This window comes from Thermobia domestica, chromosome 17 (genome assembly GCF_964235325.1).
Source record: "Thermobia domestica chromosome 17, izTheDome1.hap1.1, whole genome shotgun sequence".
Taxonomy (NCBI): domain Eukaryota; kingdom Metazoa; phylum Arthropoda; class Insecta; order Zygentoma; family Lepismatidae; genus Thermobia; species Thermobia domestica.
In genome coordinates, this window is record NC_137470.1 from 108,320,427 (window position 1) to 108,339,915 (window position 19,489).

Below are 19,489 nucleotides of genomic sequence, written 5' to 3' on the forward strand. Positions count from 1 at the left end.
GTCGGCAACAGGTCCTTTTTGCCCAAAATCCCGAAATTTTAATAATTTCCCGGGTTAAAATCGGATTTTCTAGAAAGTAGCATTGCAATTAATGATCTGCTTGTTAATACGAATTGAATGATACCCATCTTGCTCATGTCGGCAACAGATACTCATTGCCCAAAATTTTGAAATTTTAGTAATTTCCCGGGTTAAAATTGGATTTTCGGGAAAACGAGATTGCAATTATTGAACTACTTGTTAATACGACTCGAATCATACCCATCTCGTTCCTGCCTGCAACTGGTCCCTTTTGCCCAAAATCCCGAATTTTTAATAATTTGCCGGGTTAAAGTTGGATTTTCGGAAAAATGGCATTTCAATTATTGATCTACTTGCTAATACGTATCGAATGATACCCATCTCGCTCCTGTCTGCAACTGGTCCCTTTTGCCCTAAATCCCGAATTTTTAGTAATTTCCCGAGTTAAGATCGGATTTTCGGGAAAATGGCATTGCAATTATTGATCTACTTGTTAATACGAATTGAATGATACCCATCTCGCTCCTGTCTGCAACTGGTCTCTTTTGCCCAAAATCCGGAATTTTTAATAATTTAACGGGTGAAAATTGGATTTTCGAAAAAATGGCACTGCCATTATTGATCTAGTTGTTAATGCGAATTGAATGATACCCATCCCGCTCTTGTCGGCAACTGGTCCCTTTTGCCCTAAATCCAGAATTTTTAGTAATTTCCCGGGTTAAGATCGGATTTTCGGAAAATGGCATTGCAATTATTGATCTACTTGTTAATACGAATCGAATTATACCCATCTCGCTCCTGTCTGCAACTGGTCTCTTTTGCCCAAAATCCCGAATTTTAATAATTTCCCGGGTTAAAATTGTATTTTCGGGAAAATTTCACTGCGATTAGTGATTTACTTTTTAATACGATCTCATTTAGCCTAACCGGCATAACCGTGGAACATAAAACTTAAAGATTTCATTTTTTTTATTTCGAATTGAATGATACCCATTTCGCTCCTGTCGGCAAGTGGTCCCCATTGAACGAAATTCCGAATTTTGAATAATTTCCCAGGTTAAAATTGGGTTTTCGGGAAAATGGCATTGCAATTATTGATCTACTTGTTAATATGAATCCAATGATACCCATCGCGCTCCTGTCGGCAACTGGTCCCTTTTGCCCAAAATCCCGAATTTTTAGTAATTTCCCGGGTTAAAATCGGATGTTCGGGAAAATGTCATTGCAATCACTGAAAATCTTGTTAATAATAATCCAATGATTGCTACCTTTGCCCTATCGGCAACTGATCCCAATTGCCCAAAATCCCGAATTTTTAATAATTTCCCGGGTTAAAATTGGATTTTTGGGAAAATGGAATTGCAATTATTGATCTACTTGTTAATATGAATCGAATGATACCCATGGCACTCCTGCCGACAGCTGGTCCCTTTTGCCCAAAATCCCGAAATTTTAATAATTTCCCGGGTTAAAATCGGATTTTCGGAAAAATGGCTTCTCAATTTTTGTTCTACTTCTTAATACGTATCAAATCATACCCATCTGGTTCTTGTAGGCAACTGGTCCCCATTGCCTAAAATCCCGAATTTTGAATAATTTCCCGGGTTAGAATTATATTTTCGGGAGAATGGAATTGCAATTATTGATCTACTTGTTAATACGAATTGAATGATACCCATCTCGCTCCTTTCGGCAACTGGTGCCCATTGCCCAAAATCCTGAATTTTTAAAAATTTCCAGGGTTAAAATTGGATTTTCGGGAAAATGGCATTGCAATTATTGATCTACTTGTTAATACGAATTGAAGGATACCCATCTCGCTCCTATCGGCAACATGTCCTTTTTGCCCAAGATCCCGAATTTTTAATAATTTCCAGGGTTAAAATTGGATTTCCCTGTCGGCAACTTATACCAATTGCCCAAAATCCCGAAATTTTAATAATTTTTTCTAGGATTAAATCGGATTTTCGGGAAAATGGCTTTGCATTTATTGATCTACTTAATACGTATCAAATGATACCCTTCTCGTTCTTGTAGCCAACTGGTCCCCATTGCCTAAAATCCCGAATTTTAAATAATTTCCCGGGTTAAAATTGGATTTTCGGGAAAATGGCATTGCAATTATTGATGAACTTGTTAATACGAATGCAATGATACCCATCGCACTTTTGTCGGCAACTGGTTCCTTTTGCCCAAAATCCCGAATTTTTAAAAATTTCCCGGGTTAAAGTTCGATTTTTGGGAAAATGGCATTTCAATTATTGATCTACTTGTTAATACGTAACGAATGATACACATCTCGCTCCTGTGTGCAACTGGTCCCTTTTGCCCAAAATCCCGAATTTTTAAAAATTTCCAGGGTTAAAATTGGATTTTCGGGAAAATGGCATTGCAATTATTGAACTACTTGTTAATACGAATTGAAGGATACCCATCTCGCTCCTATCGGCAACATGTCCTTTTTGCCCAAGATCCCGAATTTTTAATAATTTCCCGGGTTAAAAACGGATTTTCGGGAAAATGGCTTTGCAATTATTGATCTATTTGTTAATATGAATCGAATGATAACCATTGCACTCCTGTAGGCAACTGGTCCCTTTTGCCCAAAATCCTGAATTTTTAATAATTTTCCGGGTTAAAATTCTATTTTCGGGAAAATGGCACTGCCATTAGTGATCTACTTGTTAATACGATCTCTTTCAGCCTAACCGGCATAACCGTGGAACGTAAAACTTAAAGATTTTATTTTTTTGTTAATTCGAATTGAATAATACCCATCTCGCTCCTGTCGGCAACTGGTCCCCATTGCCCGAAATTTCGAATTTTGAATAATTTCCCAGGTTAAAATTGGATTTTCGGGAAAATGGCATTGCAGTTATTGATCTACTTTTTAATATGAATCCAATGATAACCATCGCAATCCTGTCGGCAACTGGTCCCTTTTGCCCAAAATCCCGAATTTTTAGTAATTTCCCGGGTTAAAATGGGATGTTCGGGAAAATGTCATTGCAATCACTGAAAATCTTGTTAATAAGAATCGAATGATTGCTACCTTTTCCCTATCGGCAACTGATCCCAATTACCCAAAATCCCGAATTTTTAATAATTTCCCGGTTTAAAATTGGATTTTCGGGAAAATGGCTTTGCATTTATTGATCTACTTAATACGTATCAAATGATACCCTTCTCGTTCTTGTAGCCAACTGGTCCCCATTGCCTAAAATCCCGAATTTTAAATAATTTCCCGGGTTAAAATTGGATTTTCGGGAAAATGGCTTTGCAATTAATGATCTACTTCTTAATACGTATCAAACGATACCCATCTCGTTCTTGTAGGCAACTGGTCCCCATTGACTAATATCCCGAATTGTAATTAATTTCCCTGGTTAAAGTTGGATTTTCGGGAAAATGGCATTTCAATTATTGATCTACTTGTAAATACGAATCGAATGATACCCATCTCGCTCTTCTCTGCAAATGTCCCTTTTGCCCAAAATCCCGAACTTTTTATAATTTCCCCGGTTGAGATTGGAATTTCGTGAAAATGGCACTGCAATTATTGATCTACGTGTTAATACGAATTGAATCATATCCATCTCGCTCCTGTCTGCAACTTGTCTTTTTTGCCCAAAATCCTGAATTTTTTATAATTTCCCGGGTTGAAATTGGATTTTCGTGAAAATGGCACTGCAATTATTGATCTACTTGTTAATACGAATCGAATGATACTCATCTCGCTCCTGTCTGCAACTGGTCTCTTTTGCCAAAAATCAAGATTTTTTTATAATTTCCCAAGTTGGAATTCGATTTTCGTGAAAATGGCACTGCAATTTTTGATCTACTTGTTAATGCGAATTGAATGATACAAATCCCGCTCCTGTCTGCAACTGGTCTTTTTTGCCCAAAATCCCGAATTTTTTATAATATCCCGGGTTGAAATTGGATTTTCGGGAAAATGGCATTGCAATTATTGATCTACTTGTTAATACGAATTGAATGATACCCATCTCGCTCCTGTCTGCAACTGGTCTCTTTTGCCCAAAATCCGGAATTTTTAATAATTTCCCGGGTGAAAATTGGATTTTCGAAAAAATGGCACTGCCATTATTGATCTAGTTGTTAATGCGAATTGAATGATACCCATCCCGCTCTTGTCGGCAACTGGTCCCTTTTGCCCTAAATCCTGAATTTTTAGTAATTTCCCGGGTTAAGATCGGATTTTCGGAAAATGGCATTGCCATTATTGATCTACTTGTTAATACGTATCGAATTATACCCATCTCGCTCCTGTCTGCAACTGGTCTCTTTTGCCCAAAATCCCGAATTTTAATAATTTCCCGGGTTAAAGTTGTATTTTCGGGAAAATGGCACTGCGATTAGAGATTTACTTTTTAATACGATCTCTTTTAGCCTAACCGGCATACCCGTGGAACATAAAACTTAAAGATTTCATTTTTTTTGTTATTTCGAATTGAATGATACCCATTTCGCTCCTGTCGGCAACTGGTCCCCATTGAACGAAATTCCGAATTTTGAATAATTTCCCAGGTTAAAATTGGGTTTTCGGGAAAATGGCATTTCAATTATTGATCTACTTGTAAATACGAATCGAATGATACCCATCTCGCTCTTCTCTGCAAATGTCCCTTTTGCCCAAAATCCCGAATTTTTTATAACTTCCCCGGTTGAGATTGGAATTTCGTGAAAATGGCACTGCAATTATTGATCTACGTGTTAATACGAATTGAATCATATCCATCTCGCTCCTGTCTGCAACTTGTCTTTTTTGCCCAAAATCCTGAATTTTTTATAATTTCCCCGGTTGAAATTGGATTTTCGTGAAAATGGCACTGCAATTATTGATCTACTTGTTAATACGAATCGAATGATACTCATCTCGCTCCTGTCTGCAACTGGTCTCTTTTGCCAAAAATTAAAAATTTTTTTATAATTTCCCAAGTTGGAATTGGATTTTCGTGAAAATGGCACTGCAATTTTTGATCTACTTGTTAATGCGAATTGAATGATACAAATCTCGCTCCTGTCTGCAACTGGTCTCTTTTGCCCAAAATGCCGAATTTTTTATAATATCCCGGGTAGAAATTGGATTTTCGCGAAAATGGCACTGCAATTATTGATCTACTTGTTAATACGAATCGAATCATACCCATCTCGCTCCTGTCTGCAACTGGTCCTTTTTGCCCAAAATCCCGTTTTTTTAATAATTTCCAGGGTTAAAATTGGATTTTCGGGAAAATGGGATTGCAATTATTGACCTACTTGTTAATACGAATATAATGATACCCATCTCGCTCCTTTCGGCAACTGGTCCTTTTTGCCCAAAATCCCGAAATTTTAATGATTTGCCGGGTTAAAATCGGATTTTCTAGGAAGTGGCATTGCAATTATTGATCTGCTTGTTAGTACGAATTGATTGATACCCATCTTGCTCATGTTGGCAACAGATACTCATTGCCCAAAATTTTGAATTTTTTCTAACTTTCGGGTTAAATTGGATTTTCGAGAAAACGGCATTGCAATTATTGAACTACTTGTTAATACGAATCGAATGATACCCATCTCGCTCCTGTCTGCAACTGGTCCTTTTTGCCCAAAATCCTGATTTTAATAATTTCCCGGGTTAAAATTGTATTTTCGGGAAAATGGCACTGCCATTAGTGATCTACTTGTTAATACGATCTCTTTCAGCCTAACCGGCATAACCGTGGAACGTAAAACTTAAAGATTTTATTTTTTTGTTAATTCGAATTGAATAATACCCATCTCGCTCCTGTCGGCAACTGGTCCCCATTGCCCGAAATTTCGAATTTTGAATAATTTCCCAGGTTAAAATTGGATTTTCGGGAAAATGGCATTGCAGTTATTGATCTACTTGTTAATATGAATCCAATGATAACCATCGCAATCCTGTCGGCAACTGGTCCCTTTTGCCCAAAATCCCGAATTTTTAGTAAATTACCGATTTAAAATCGGATGTTCGGGAAAATGTCATTGCAATCACTGAAAATCTTGTTAATAGGAATCGAATGATTGCTACCTTTTCCCTATCGGCAACTGATCCCAATTGCCCAAAATCCCGAATTTTTAATAATTTCCCTGTTTAAAATTGGATTTTCGGGAAAATGGCACGGCCATTATTGATCTACTTGTTAATACGTATTGAATGATACCCATCTCGCTCCTGTGGGCAACTGGTCCCTTTTGCCCTAAATCAAGAATTTTTAATACTTTCCAGGCTTAAAATCGGATTTTCGGGAAAATGGATTTGCAATTAATGATCTACTTCTTAATACGTATCAAACGATACCCATCTCGTTCTTGTAGGCAACTGGTCCCCATTGCCTAATATCCCCAATTTTTAATAATTTCCCCGGTTAAAGTTGATTTTCGGGAAAATGGCATTTCAATTATTGATCTACTTGTAAATACGAATCGAATGATACCCATCTCGCTCTTCTCTGCAAATGTCCCTTTTGCCCAAAATCCCGAATTTTTTATAATTTCCCCGGTTGAGATTGGATTTTCGTGAAAATGGCACTGCAATTATTGATCTACGTGTTAATACGAATTGAATGATATCCATCTCGCTCCTGTCTGCAACTTGTCTTTTTTGCCCAAAATCCTGAATTTTTTATAATTTCCCGGGTTGAAATTGGATTTTCGTGAAAATGGCACTGCAATTATTGATCTACTTGTTAGTACGAATCGAATGATACTCATCTCGCTCCTGTCTGCAACTGGTCTCTTTTGCCAAAAATCAACATTTTTTTATAATTTCCCAAGTTGGAATTGGATTTTCGTGAAAATGGCACTGCAATTTTTGATCTACTTGTTAATGCGAATTGAATGATACAAATTTCGCTCCTGTCTGCAACTGGTCTTTTTTGCCCAAAATCCCGAATTTTTTATAATATTCCGGGTTGAAATTGGATTTTCCGGAAAACGGGATTGCAATTATTGAACTACTTGTTAATACGACTCGAATCATACCCATCTCGCTCCTGTCTGCAACTGGTCCCTTTTGCCCAAAATCCCGAATTTTTAATAATTTGCCGAGTTAAAGTTGGATTTTCGGGAAAATGGCATTTCAATTATTGATCTACTTGCTAATACGTATCGAATGATACCCATCTCGCTCCTGTCTGCAACTGGTCCCTTTTGCCCTAAATCCCGAATTTTTAGTAATTTCCCGGGTTAAGATCGGATTTTCGGGAAAATGGCATTGGAATTATTGATCTACTTGTTAATACGAATTGAATGATACCCATCTCGCTCCTGTCTGCAACTGGTCTCTTTTGCCCAAAATCCGGAATTTTTAATAATTTCCCGGGTGAAAATTGGATTTTCGAAAAAATGGCACTGTCATTATTGATCTAGTTGTTAATGCGAATTGAATATTACCCATCCCGCTCTTGTCGGCAACTGGTCCCTTTTGCCCTAAATCCTGAATTTTTAGTAATTTCCCGGGTTAAGATCGGATTTTCGGAAAATGGCATTGCAATTATTGATCTACTTGTTAATACGAATCGAATTATACCCATCTCGCTCCTGTCTGCAACTGGTCTCTTTTGCCCAAAATGCCGAATTTTAATAATTTCCCGGGTTAAAATCGGATGTTCGGGAAAATGTCATTGCAATCACTGAAAATCTTGTTAATAATAATCCAATGATTGCTACCTTTGCCCTATCGGCAACTGATCCCAATTGCCCAAAATCCCGAATTTTTAATAATTTCCCGGGTTAAAATTAAATTTTCGGGAGAATGGAATTGCAATTATTGATCTACTTGTTAATATGAATCGAATGATTCCCATGGCACTCCTGCCGACAGCTGGTCCCTTTTGCCCAAAATCCCGAAATTTTAATAATTTCCCGGGTTAAAATCGGATTTTCGGGAAAATGGCTTCTCAATTATTGATCTACTTCTTAATACGTATCAAATGATACCCATCTCGTTCTTGTAGGCAACTGGTCCCCATTGCCTAAAATCCCGAATTTTGAATAATTTCCCGGGTTAGAATTATATTTTCGGGAGAATGGAATTGCAATTATTGATCTACTTGTTAATTTGAATCGAATGATACCCATGGCACTTCTGCCGACAGCTGGTCCCTTTTGCCCAAAATCCCGAATTCTTAATAATTTCCCGGGTTAAAATTGGATTTTCGGAAAAATGGCATTGCAATTATCGATTTACTTGTTAATACGAATTGAATGATACCCATCTCGCTCCTTTCGGCAACTGGTGCCCATTGCCCAAAATCCTGAATTTTTAATATTTTCCCGGGTTAAAATTGGATTTCCCTTTCGGCAACTTATACCAATTGCCCAAAATCCCGAAATTTTAATAATTTTTTCTTGGGTTAAATCGGATTTTCGGGAAAATTGCTTTGCATTTATTGATCTACTTAATACGGTTCAAATGATACTTTTCTCGTTCTTGTAGCCAACTGGTCCCCATTGCCTAAAATCCCGAATTTTAAATAATTTCCCGGGTTAAAATTGGATTTTCGGGAAAATGGCATTGCAATTATTGATCAACTTGTTAATACGAATCCAATGATACCCATCGCACTTTTGTCGGCAACTGGTCCCTTTTGCCGAAAATCCCGAATTTTTAAAAATTTCCCGGGTTAAAGTTCGATTTTCGGGAAAATGGCATTTCAATTATTGATCTACTTGTTAATACGTATCGAATGATACCCATCTCGCTCCTGTCTGCAACTGGTCCCTTTTGCCCAAAATCCCGAATTTTTAATAATTTCCAGGGTTAAAATTGGATTTTCGGGAAAATGGCATTGCAATTATTGATCTACTTGTTAATACGAATTGAAGGATACCCATCTCGCTCCTGTCGGCAACTGGTCCTTTTTGCCCAAAATCCTGAATTTTTTATAATTTCCCGGGTTGAAATTGGATTTTCGTGAAAATGGCACTGCAATTATTGATCTACTTGTTAATACGAATCGAATCATACCCATCTCGCTCCTGTCTGCAACTGGTCCCTTTTGCCCAAAATCCCGAATTTTTAATAATTTCCCGGGTTAAAATCGGATGTTCGGGAAAATGTCATTGCAATCACTGAAAATCTTGTTAATAGGAATCGAATGATTGCTACCTTTTCCCTATCATCAACTGATCCCAATTGCCCAAAATCCCGAATTTTTAATAATTTCCCGGTTTAAAATTGGATTTTCGGGAAAATGGCAGGCCATTATTGATCTACTTGTTAATACGTATTGAATGATACCCATCTCGCTCCTGTGGGCAACTGGTCCCTTTTGCCCTAAATCCCGAATTTTTAATACTTTCCCGGGTTAAAATCGGATTTTCGGGAAAATGGCTTTGCAATTAATGATCTACTTCTTAATACGTAACAAGCGATACCCATCTCGTACTTGTAGGCAACTGGTCCCTATTGCCTAATATCCCGAATTTTTAATAATTTCCCCGGTTAAAGTTGGATTTTCGGAAAAATGGCATTTCAATTATTGATCTACTTGTAAATACGAATCGAATGATACCCATCTCGCTCTTCTCTGCAAATGTCCCTTTTGCCCAAAATCCCGAATTTTTTGTAATTTCCCCGGTTGAGATTGGATTTTCGTGAAAATGGCTCTGCAATTATTGATCTACGTGTTAATACGAATTGAATGATATCCATCTCGCTCCAGTCTGCAACTTGTCTTTTTTGCCCAAAATCCTGAATTTTTTATAATTTCCCGGGTTGAAATTGGATTTTCGTGAAAATGGCACTAGTAGAGTGGGGACACTTGGGCGAGTTTTTTTTCCTACTGCGCATGCGCAAACCCTGGACGCTGATTGGCTGGCGCAGGTCACGTGACCCGGCCACGCCCCCTGACGCTGATTGGCTGGTCACGCCCCCTTGACGCTGATTGGTCGGCGCAGGCCACGACCCCGGCCACGCCCCCTGACGCTGATTTGTTGGCCACGCCCCTTCACGCCGATTGGCTGGCGCAGGACCCCCTTCCGATTGGCTGGCACCGGACCCCGCCCCTTAACGGCGATTGGTCACGCTCTTTTATGGCCGCCATTTTAGGAGTACCGCACTGATTGGTCGGCGCCGGGCCCCACCCACTGGACTCACGTACTGCGCACATGCCACATTGCAGCAGAGAATACGAACACATAGCATAGCAGATAATACATAAGATTCGTTCCCTTTTATGAGCACTTTACGAACACATAGCAGAGCAGATATCACATTCTTCATTCGCCTATTTAACGCAGCACATATTACACAGAGACTCGTTCCCTTTTATGAGCACTTTACAACCACATAGCAGAGCAGATATTACATTCTTCATCCTAGCGCAGAGTATGGCTTATTTTCTTTTACGGGGGTAGCAACACCCCCAACCCTCCTCCTTTCTCATCCAGGGCTTGGGACCGGCAATGGCGGAGTTTAAAAAAATAATACCATCATACTCTCATAAATGAATAAAGCATAATATCATTAGCATCAATAGTGGTGAGTGAGAATTTGTTTAAAAAATCGTGCAGTGAATAACCAGATGCACGACATGCTAGATATAGAAAACAGTAATGTCCACAAAATTGAGATAAATCACCTTGAATACGTCTATTATTCCATGTATAATACAGACAGTTTCGTTTTAAAAACCTTATATGATGTTGTATATAGGGAGGTATACCATAGCTATCGAAATACTCTCCCACACACATATTAGATATATAAACAGCAACCCAATGTTCACCAGGCTTATCACTAGAATCAGTATTTATAATTATGGCGGCTGGAAATGTATGAATAAACAAAGGTAACTCATCGGCGGCATACACACCAATAAAATGATCTTTAGGCAAATTTTGTTGTAAAGCTTCATAAATCTCAATTGTATTTAACATTTTTAATTAATATATACTTTTCTCTGGAAATCAATTTATAATTCTGAAGAGAATTCAGCATAAATAATTGCTGTTACAGGAGATGGCAGTGCTTCTTTAAAATGAACCTCTAGGCGTACACTTCCTTGCCGTTGTGGGCTAGTATGAAATCCAGCGCTAGCACTAGAATCGGGAGTTAAATCAAACACCAGTAGAGTATAACCATTAGGATATTCGGCTAGTGAAATATTATTACCTTGATTAGAATAATAAATACCTGAACCTGTAAATAGCGTGGAATATGCTTGTATATATAGCTTATTATCAAAATCAGGTTGTAGTGGTTTGGAAGGCACAGGCGTTCCATCAACATACAGTGTAAAAATGACATATTAAAATGCTGAAAATTGAACGGATTTGTCTGATAAGTACCATTAAAAGCAGTATTAGTAACAAAACCAATAATAATACGTTTAGGCACTAGGCCTGAAAATAGATCTGGAAGTGTACTATCCATAATTCCTTGTGGCAGCGTTTCAGTCTTCACTTGCACTTTTGTTATAGGATATTTTACTCTAAATTTAGGATTTTGTAATACTTTATTTTGTGCTATTTTAACGGCCGGTGACACATCAACCTTTTTCACAAGCAATGTTGCATCTGTAATTACAACTTTTCCATCAGCATCTGCGTCACCCATTAGACAGAATGTAGGTTTAGCTGGAATTAGTTTAATGCGCAGTTGTACACCATTCAGTAAAAATTTCTCCTGATTAAATATATCAGCATGAATATAACCCAATAATTCAAATGACTGACTTAAAGTAGTGAGAAGAAAACGTTGTTTAAATCCTACATTAGCATCGGTCACACTGTCCATATGTCCTGCAGTATCTTTAAACCACATTGATGTTTGAAGATGCGTTGATTTAGCTTCAGCATTATAATTTAGTAGTTTTTCAATATACGCCCGATATGGATATGTGTGTGAAGAGTAGGAAATAAGTTGATTATTTAAATATAATTGCAATTCACTGAACATTGCATTGAGAAAATCATTTACAGGGCCGATTTTCTTATCGGCAGAAGTTAAATTAGAACCATCTGATTTAGTAATTTTACCTTTAATATAAAACATTGTGTGCGATAAGTCAATATAGTCATCCCCATGACCGGGGACAACAAATTCTATTGGTGCATTATCAGCTATCGAAGCCACAGGCTTATATGGAACTATTTTATTACCTATAATACTGGTTTGAGTGGGTAAACCAGCAAATAAATCTAATTCTGATTTCATACACTCACACTGCATTTTTTTTCTCTCTATTAATATTCACACATGGTAAAATTTATAATACCGTATTACGTTTGCGAAAATGTAATTTTACACATACACTACCATGTTGGAAAGGAAGTGGATTACCTGTACTATCTCTCAAATCAATAATAATTTGATCAAATTGTTTACGTTGCACGGGGACATAGTGAGGATTGTCAAAAATATGTACATTATTAATACCATACTCTGTAATATTTGTATTTATAATACGTAACAATTGAGCTACTGTGTCACCCACCATTTGTGGTTCTACAATATCACTGTAAATATACATAAGTGTAGGTAGCGATTTTTGTAAATCAGGTGGATAACGAGCATGATGCACAACTGCAATATCTTCTTGTTGTATGTGATCAAAACCTAGTATTCTGGCCAGTTCAGGAGATAGACGTACTTCTATACGCCTCTCTTGATCTTTTATTACTCTACTGACTTCAATTCGTTTTACTGACGCTTTAACTTTTAATTGTAAATTTAATATATCACTTTTATGATTAATTTGAGATAGAATATCATCAACATTATAATAGTGTCCTGGTAAGATTTTAGTTATGTTCCAGCTTTTTGTATTCATGACACGGTAATAAATATTATTTGAATATTTGGAAACATTCTGAAATGAATTTGTATAATGTACTTCAACAACTGCCGTCTCCCACTCACCTTTCTCTAACACCAATGGATGATATAATTTGGTAGTATAACATGACAAAGTATTTTGTGGAAAATACTCCATAGAACTGTTACTCGGTAGTGTAAGATAAAAGTTAGTCTGTTCCATATTAATCAAAAATATCACTCTTCCTTTTCTTTTTACCACCAGTCGTCTTTGCAAAATGAACTTTTCTCCGTTTTCTTCCAGATCCTACCAACACTTGATTTATTTTATTTTGAGCTTTAGTTTTTAAATTATTTTAGCTTCTTGCCAACGTGATGTTAAAGCTTCGTCAATAGGTCTATTATCACCTAATACATCTCCAGCTACATTAATTCCTGTACGTAACAATTCTTTACCAACAGTTTTTGCTCCTTGTTTAATTAACGGAAATACACTTCGAAATAAACCACCTAAAAAACTTCCAATACCATAACCTTCTTGATATGGTGCACCTCTATACACGTTATAACCACCTCCTGCTTGGTGAGTATAGTATTTAAAGTATGGATCATTCATTTTCCTATATACACAGATAGAACAGTCGTTTATAATATTGTATTGCGGCTAAATGTTTTTTAAATATGACACAGGAATCCATGAATTAAAGGAAGGGGGATATCCCCGCCAACGAACAAGTACACGTTTACCTTTAACTTCTAAAATTTCGTCTATTTCATAAACTTTAGGCAGAGGCACTCCTTGTAATTCCTCTTCGTAAAATGTACCATCAATTACTTCACCATTTAAGTCCTCCAACACATAAACCACTTTCTTTTCCTTATGTATCACATGTTTTATTTTAAATATTTCTACAGTCCACTTTTCTTTGTACCCTTTTTCAAAATGCCGTTTTGCTTTAGTAATGTGCACAGTATCACCTTTTTTATATTTTGCAAAGTTAGTATGTGGCATTGGTTTTATTAATTTATTCCAAACTTGTTGAAAAGTGTCCTGGTTCACACTGGCGGGTGGTAATTGATGAGCTCTATGCGGTCTAGAATTATATGCCTGAACAAGTTTCGATAGCACATCTATGTATCGGTAAGTCTTCTTGGCTGTAAAATATTTCCACATTCGTTCTTTAAGAGTTCGATTAAAACGTTCCACCACACTTGCTTTAATATCGGCGTTTTGTGTTGTGAAGAATTTAATATTTTGCTTTTTTAAGTATAACTGAAATGGTCTATTAACAAACTCTGTACCTTTATCTGTTTGTAGACGTAAGGGTCTACGACGTGTAGATGCAAATATTTGCTTAAATGCTTTTATAATGTTTTCACCAGTTTTTGTACGTACAGGCACAGCCCAGGCATAACGACTAAACAAATCAATCACTGTTAAAATATACCTATTACCATCATTATACTTCTGCAGACTGTGCATATCGTTTAAATCAGCTTGCCACTGATCGTCGATATTGAACACTAAATAGGGATTACGTGGAAACTTTTTACGTACTGGCTTATGCAGAGTATAAGCCGACTGTTCTTTTACCCACTGTTGCACTTTGTGTAAAGGAATAGATTTCTTCACAGCTCTCCATAATGACGTTGCGGTTGAAAACGAGGCAGGGTGTGAAGGGTTATAATAAATAGCGGCCAGCTTCTTCATATTTTATAATCACACCATCTGTTGACAACTTTACGTTTACGTGGTGGCTCCTCCTCCTCCTCCTCTTCTTCTTCCTGTTTTGGATCAGCAGCAGCGGCAGATGATGTCAGCTTACGAATATATTCTATACGTTGCGGGTTGCCTATATACTCTAAAGGTATATTGGATTTTCTAACAGTACAGCAAAGGGTTCCCAACCTGTAGGGGGAATATTTTTCTTGCGATACCTGACAAAATCTGCTATTAGATCTACTATATTAGCTCCAGGAATTAATTTATTATAAATATTAACATTACCACTATCATCCCAATGAATGTTGGAATTTTGTTTTAATCTACGTAATAAAGGTCTTGTTTTACGCAGACAATTTTCGGGAAGAGTAGATAGCATTTCATCGTCCTCATCCTCCTCCTCCTCCTCCTTCTTAGTACCAACACTAGTTGATGTTGTTGCAGTAGGTTTTTGCACAATGTGTAAATATTTTTGTAACACCTCTTTATAGCGTATCCATTTTTCTTCAACACTCATATTTTTATTATTTAAAATATTTTTCATCTCATCATCTAAATTAGATATAGTTTGATATTGGTGCAATTTTTCTGGTGCAATTAAAACAAGCTTTTGTGCATGCTGCATAATTATTTAATTAAAGTAGATAGTATACCTCCAATAATAGGTGCAAGCAAAGCAGTAAGAAACCCACCTTTTTGTACAATTATTCGTTTTTTCTTTTGTTTTAATGATGGACCTTTTTTCGCTAAATACCTCAATTCCTTTCTATATCTTTTTAATCTATTTTTCTCTTTTTTATTTAACGGAACATTTCCTTGTAATACGTTATAGGAACATTCACAAATAGAACGAATTAATTCGGGATCAGCATTTTGTAAAATTGCTTGGCGTACTTTGGGTTTTGCCTTTGCTAAAAGTTTTAGTAAATGTGCACTCTCTTTGCTAATCATTTTTTTTCTTTTTGTAGCTATTATATTAAAATTGAGTATTAAAATATATCAGTTATTGAGATTATTTTTTTACCGGTACATAAACATAATTGTAAGAATCTGAGGGGAAAATTTTTGTTCGAACACGATGTTCGTCGAGAGTGCCCTGTTTTAAATCAAAAACCAAATAACTATGAGGATCTTCTGTTGCGTCCTGATAGGCTTCCTGTACAAATTTTGTGTTACCAGGATATAATTGGCGTGCTAGATAATTAATTTGAGCCTGGTCTCTGGGGTTTTTAAAACATATTATATAATGGCAATTTAATAATATGTCTCGCATACCTTTAGCTTGATGAAACATATTTTGTGTTATAAAAATAACACTTAAATCTCGGTGGTGGCTACCTTTAGTAAAAAAGTCAACAATTCGTGTATCACATTCTCGCATTAAATCGTCAATAATTACCAGATGGGGGCCAGCTTGTGCTGGAAAATCATCTATTTTGGGGAGCCCTTCTTTAAATGTACAACCTGAGGATAGAGTTTCATACAGAGGTTGCCACTCACCATAACACCATACTATATTTTTCCATTTTTCGGCATAATGTTTTAAAAACTCTTTTACAAAATATGATTTACCACACCCAGTGGGACCAGCTATAATACAAGTAAATGGGTGTTGAAACTCCATATTCTGTTACACCACAAAATAATTATGAATATAATAACATATTATTATTATTATTACTTTTCAGGCATGTTTACAACTTTACATAATTGAGAACAAGTAATTATGGTCCGCTGAATGCACGGCAAATGAAGCTGGAGTTTTCGCCATGTACAAACACAGAAATTTACCTGACCATTACTATCGTCATCTGACGAGCGAATAAAACAATGACGAATACCTTTAAGAGTATCTGACAATGATATTTTATAATTTTCACTAATGAAAAATTGTGTAGGCAATGAAGAATCTGTAACAGCGTTAAAGTAGTTTTCAATATATGAATAATATGATAGAAAAGTATACCACTCATCAGGTGAAAGACGAATACGATCATAGTAATTATGTAAAGTGATAATAACAGAAAATTCTCCCTCATCATCGTATGCTAGACCAACACATACCTCGAGTTCATTGAAATAATAATAATATTGATTTAAAATTTGATTATCCATTTTTTTTACTCTCTACTTAATTAAAAACTATCGTTTCTACTAATACTGTATTTACCCTATTCGATTTCTTTTATAACCGTAGGGAAGTGTATCAAAATTTTCTATTCGTTTCCTTTTACTAGCAGTAACCTGATAGATTTTATGCGCCTCCGGCTTAGTAATCAATTTATAATCTTTAGTACGTACAATTTGTCGACCGAGAGGAACGCTAATAGAAGGCGAATTATTTAAAATCATATCTTTCATTTGTTCAAAGTTAACATATTTTAATGTTTTATTATTCAGTGTGATTCCCTTGATTTTACATACTGTCTTTGTTTTACCATTAAGAGTGTTAACAACGGAATAGCCGTAACATTTCGGGCCACCAGCACAAAATTCTTCGATATATGCATCCGGACCATATTCTGCCAACTCATTCTTCCATTCCCCTAAATGCACTCCTATTTTTAACTGTGGCTCGCCAGGCGATTGAGTGTAAATAATACTATCGGTATCATAATATAACACACGCTCGCCAAGTAAATCCAAATAACGAAATAACTCGAGGCGAGCGTGTGTCGTGGTGTATGCGGCGATTATCACGTTAATGTTTTTAGCAGGAGCAATAACGCTCTCATTAACACTCCAGTTGAGCACACGGAATTTGTCGCCGATTGGAATACACGAATTAACCTCAATATTTGGATTTGTTAATTTATCGAAATACTCCTCGGGAGTTTTAATGATAGCGATTTGCTCCATGTTTTCTCTCTGTGCGAACTTACCCCACAGGCTGTTTACTCCTAGCTTTGAAATTCGTTTCTTAGGTTTGTTGCGCATAATCTTTTCCCGGTCTAATCGGATACCCTCTTTCTCATAATACTCCTGTATGAACTGGTCTTTTTGTTGTTCGGTGACGCATCCTGCAGGCCAACCGTTACACTCAGTCTTGATCTTCATAAACAGGTTAATGTATTCCGTGAAGACCGCCCTCTTGCTTTTCAGCGTCATACATTACAACCTCATAGCTCCATACCTCGTGTTTTTCTAGCACTCTATATCCTTTCTCGACAGCTACCCGCACTTCGTCTACAACCCACACTCCAGTCAAAGCTCTTTCCCCTTCTGAATGCCGGCATTCTTCTTCCTCATTCAGAGTGTCCGCGCACGTTCGGCATAAGGGGAATAATAATTTTCCACCACTCCGATAGGGCAGCACCGGGTGGTAGAGATTGGCCGGGGGTAAAACCGTGCACTTTATTATTCCCTCAAACGCTGAAATATCGGGACACTCGTCATCGCCCACATAAACTTTCGGATGACCCACAGGATATTTTTTCACCTTACAACAGTAAGGATAGAGGGAGATTATATCTGTATACATGATACGTTCTCCCTCTTTTGTCTTTCTGTAGAGTTTCACGTTGTCGACTCTACCGCCATACAGGGCATCCCGCGGGTGAATTGGGGCTTTTTTAGTCATGATGTGGTTTTTTACAAATATACTCACCGGTGGGTGTTCTTTTAAAAACTCACGCCACCGGCATTCCCATATTTCATGGACTATATACCCCAGCTCTTTTAACCGGATAATTTTATTTACACTACTTTCATAACGCATATTGAAAGTAGTGTACGCGTCATTATATATGGGGTTGTCACGGTCTGTGGGGTAACACTCCCTGCACCCGTGAAATAGACACCCTTGGTACTCCCAAACGTGTTCTTCACCATTATAGTCTGCATATCCATCCACTTTATACCCTCCTCTCACCACAACCTCTCGCCCGTTACCAGAATGTTGGATTCGTGTTTTCAATCTGTCGGCCTCGTACACGAGCCACTGAACGGCGCCGACAGATTGATTATCACGCCACCTGTAGCCACTATGTGGGATAATACCAATGGTGTCTTGGCGCAGGAACTTTTTTCGATACATTAAGTTGCACGCGCTGGCAATGCTTATAGTCTCGAGGAACGGGTTGACGCCCGATATAGCCTCAAACTCGTTCATGAATTTTACGCAAGCATTGCGCAGCACGTCCACATCGTTCATACAGTATTTTATAAGTTGTTCTTTTAAAATGAAACCCGTCTCTCCAAGTGTTTCCTTTTCCTCATTGTACCAACGCAAAAACTTCTCTTTCTGTTTCTTTCTCAAACTCCCCACATCGTAATACTCGATACCTGGTAAAGCACCCCTATACTCCTGATTAGCTTTTGCATTGAACAAATGAGGGAAATGACCCTTCGAGACGGACAAATCGAACGCGTCGCCTAATCTGGCCAAAGGCATCGGCAAGAAATTTAGACTATAAATTTTAAGTATAAATACTCCATCGATAAAATTTTGCACCCCCGCATAATAATTCGCGGCGTCCACTCTTTATGAAGCATCATTGTGCGTAAAATAAAATGGGCGTCGTAGCCCTTTGCGTTATGGGCCACGACGACTATTTTATTTATTTCAGAACGCCTTTGTGCTAAATAGTCTAAAAATTCGCCGATGCATTTGTCCCCGTAAAATACATGTGTTCTATCCCCGCATACACCACACCGTTCAGTCTCATTGTTTTTACAGCGGTAGCACACCTGTTGGCTGACTAACAGGTTGGGCTCATGCTCAAAAATACCGCCGGCTATCTCTTTATCTTGGCGGCACTCGATATCGTAAAACACTAATAGCCATTTCTGTGGGGTACGCGTTCGGCATGGTTGTATATAACATAAATGGCCTGACGGCATCATATTATTACACCCTGTGCAGAATACCTCCCCACAGACATGTGGATTCCGCCCTTTTTTCACGACGTAGGCTTTACGACATTGAGGGCACACCTTCAGAATAGCGCACAATG

General features: G+C 37.4%; 1 protein-coding gene across 1 annotated transcript; it reads right to left on the minus strand.

Annotated features, from left to right (window-relative positions):
- Nucleotides 1–17,598: 17,598 nt before the first annotated feature.
- Nucleotides 17,599–18,687, minus strand: LOC145674123 (uncharacterized). The gene has a single exon (XM_081743949.1). It carries the CDS (start codon nt 18,685–18,687, stop codon nt 17,599–17,601), a length of 1,089 nt encoding a protein of 362 aa, XP_081600075.1.
- Nucleotides 18,688–19,489: the final 802 nt, after the last annotated feature.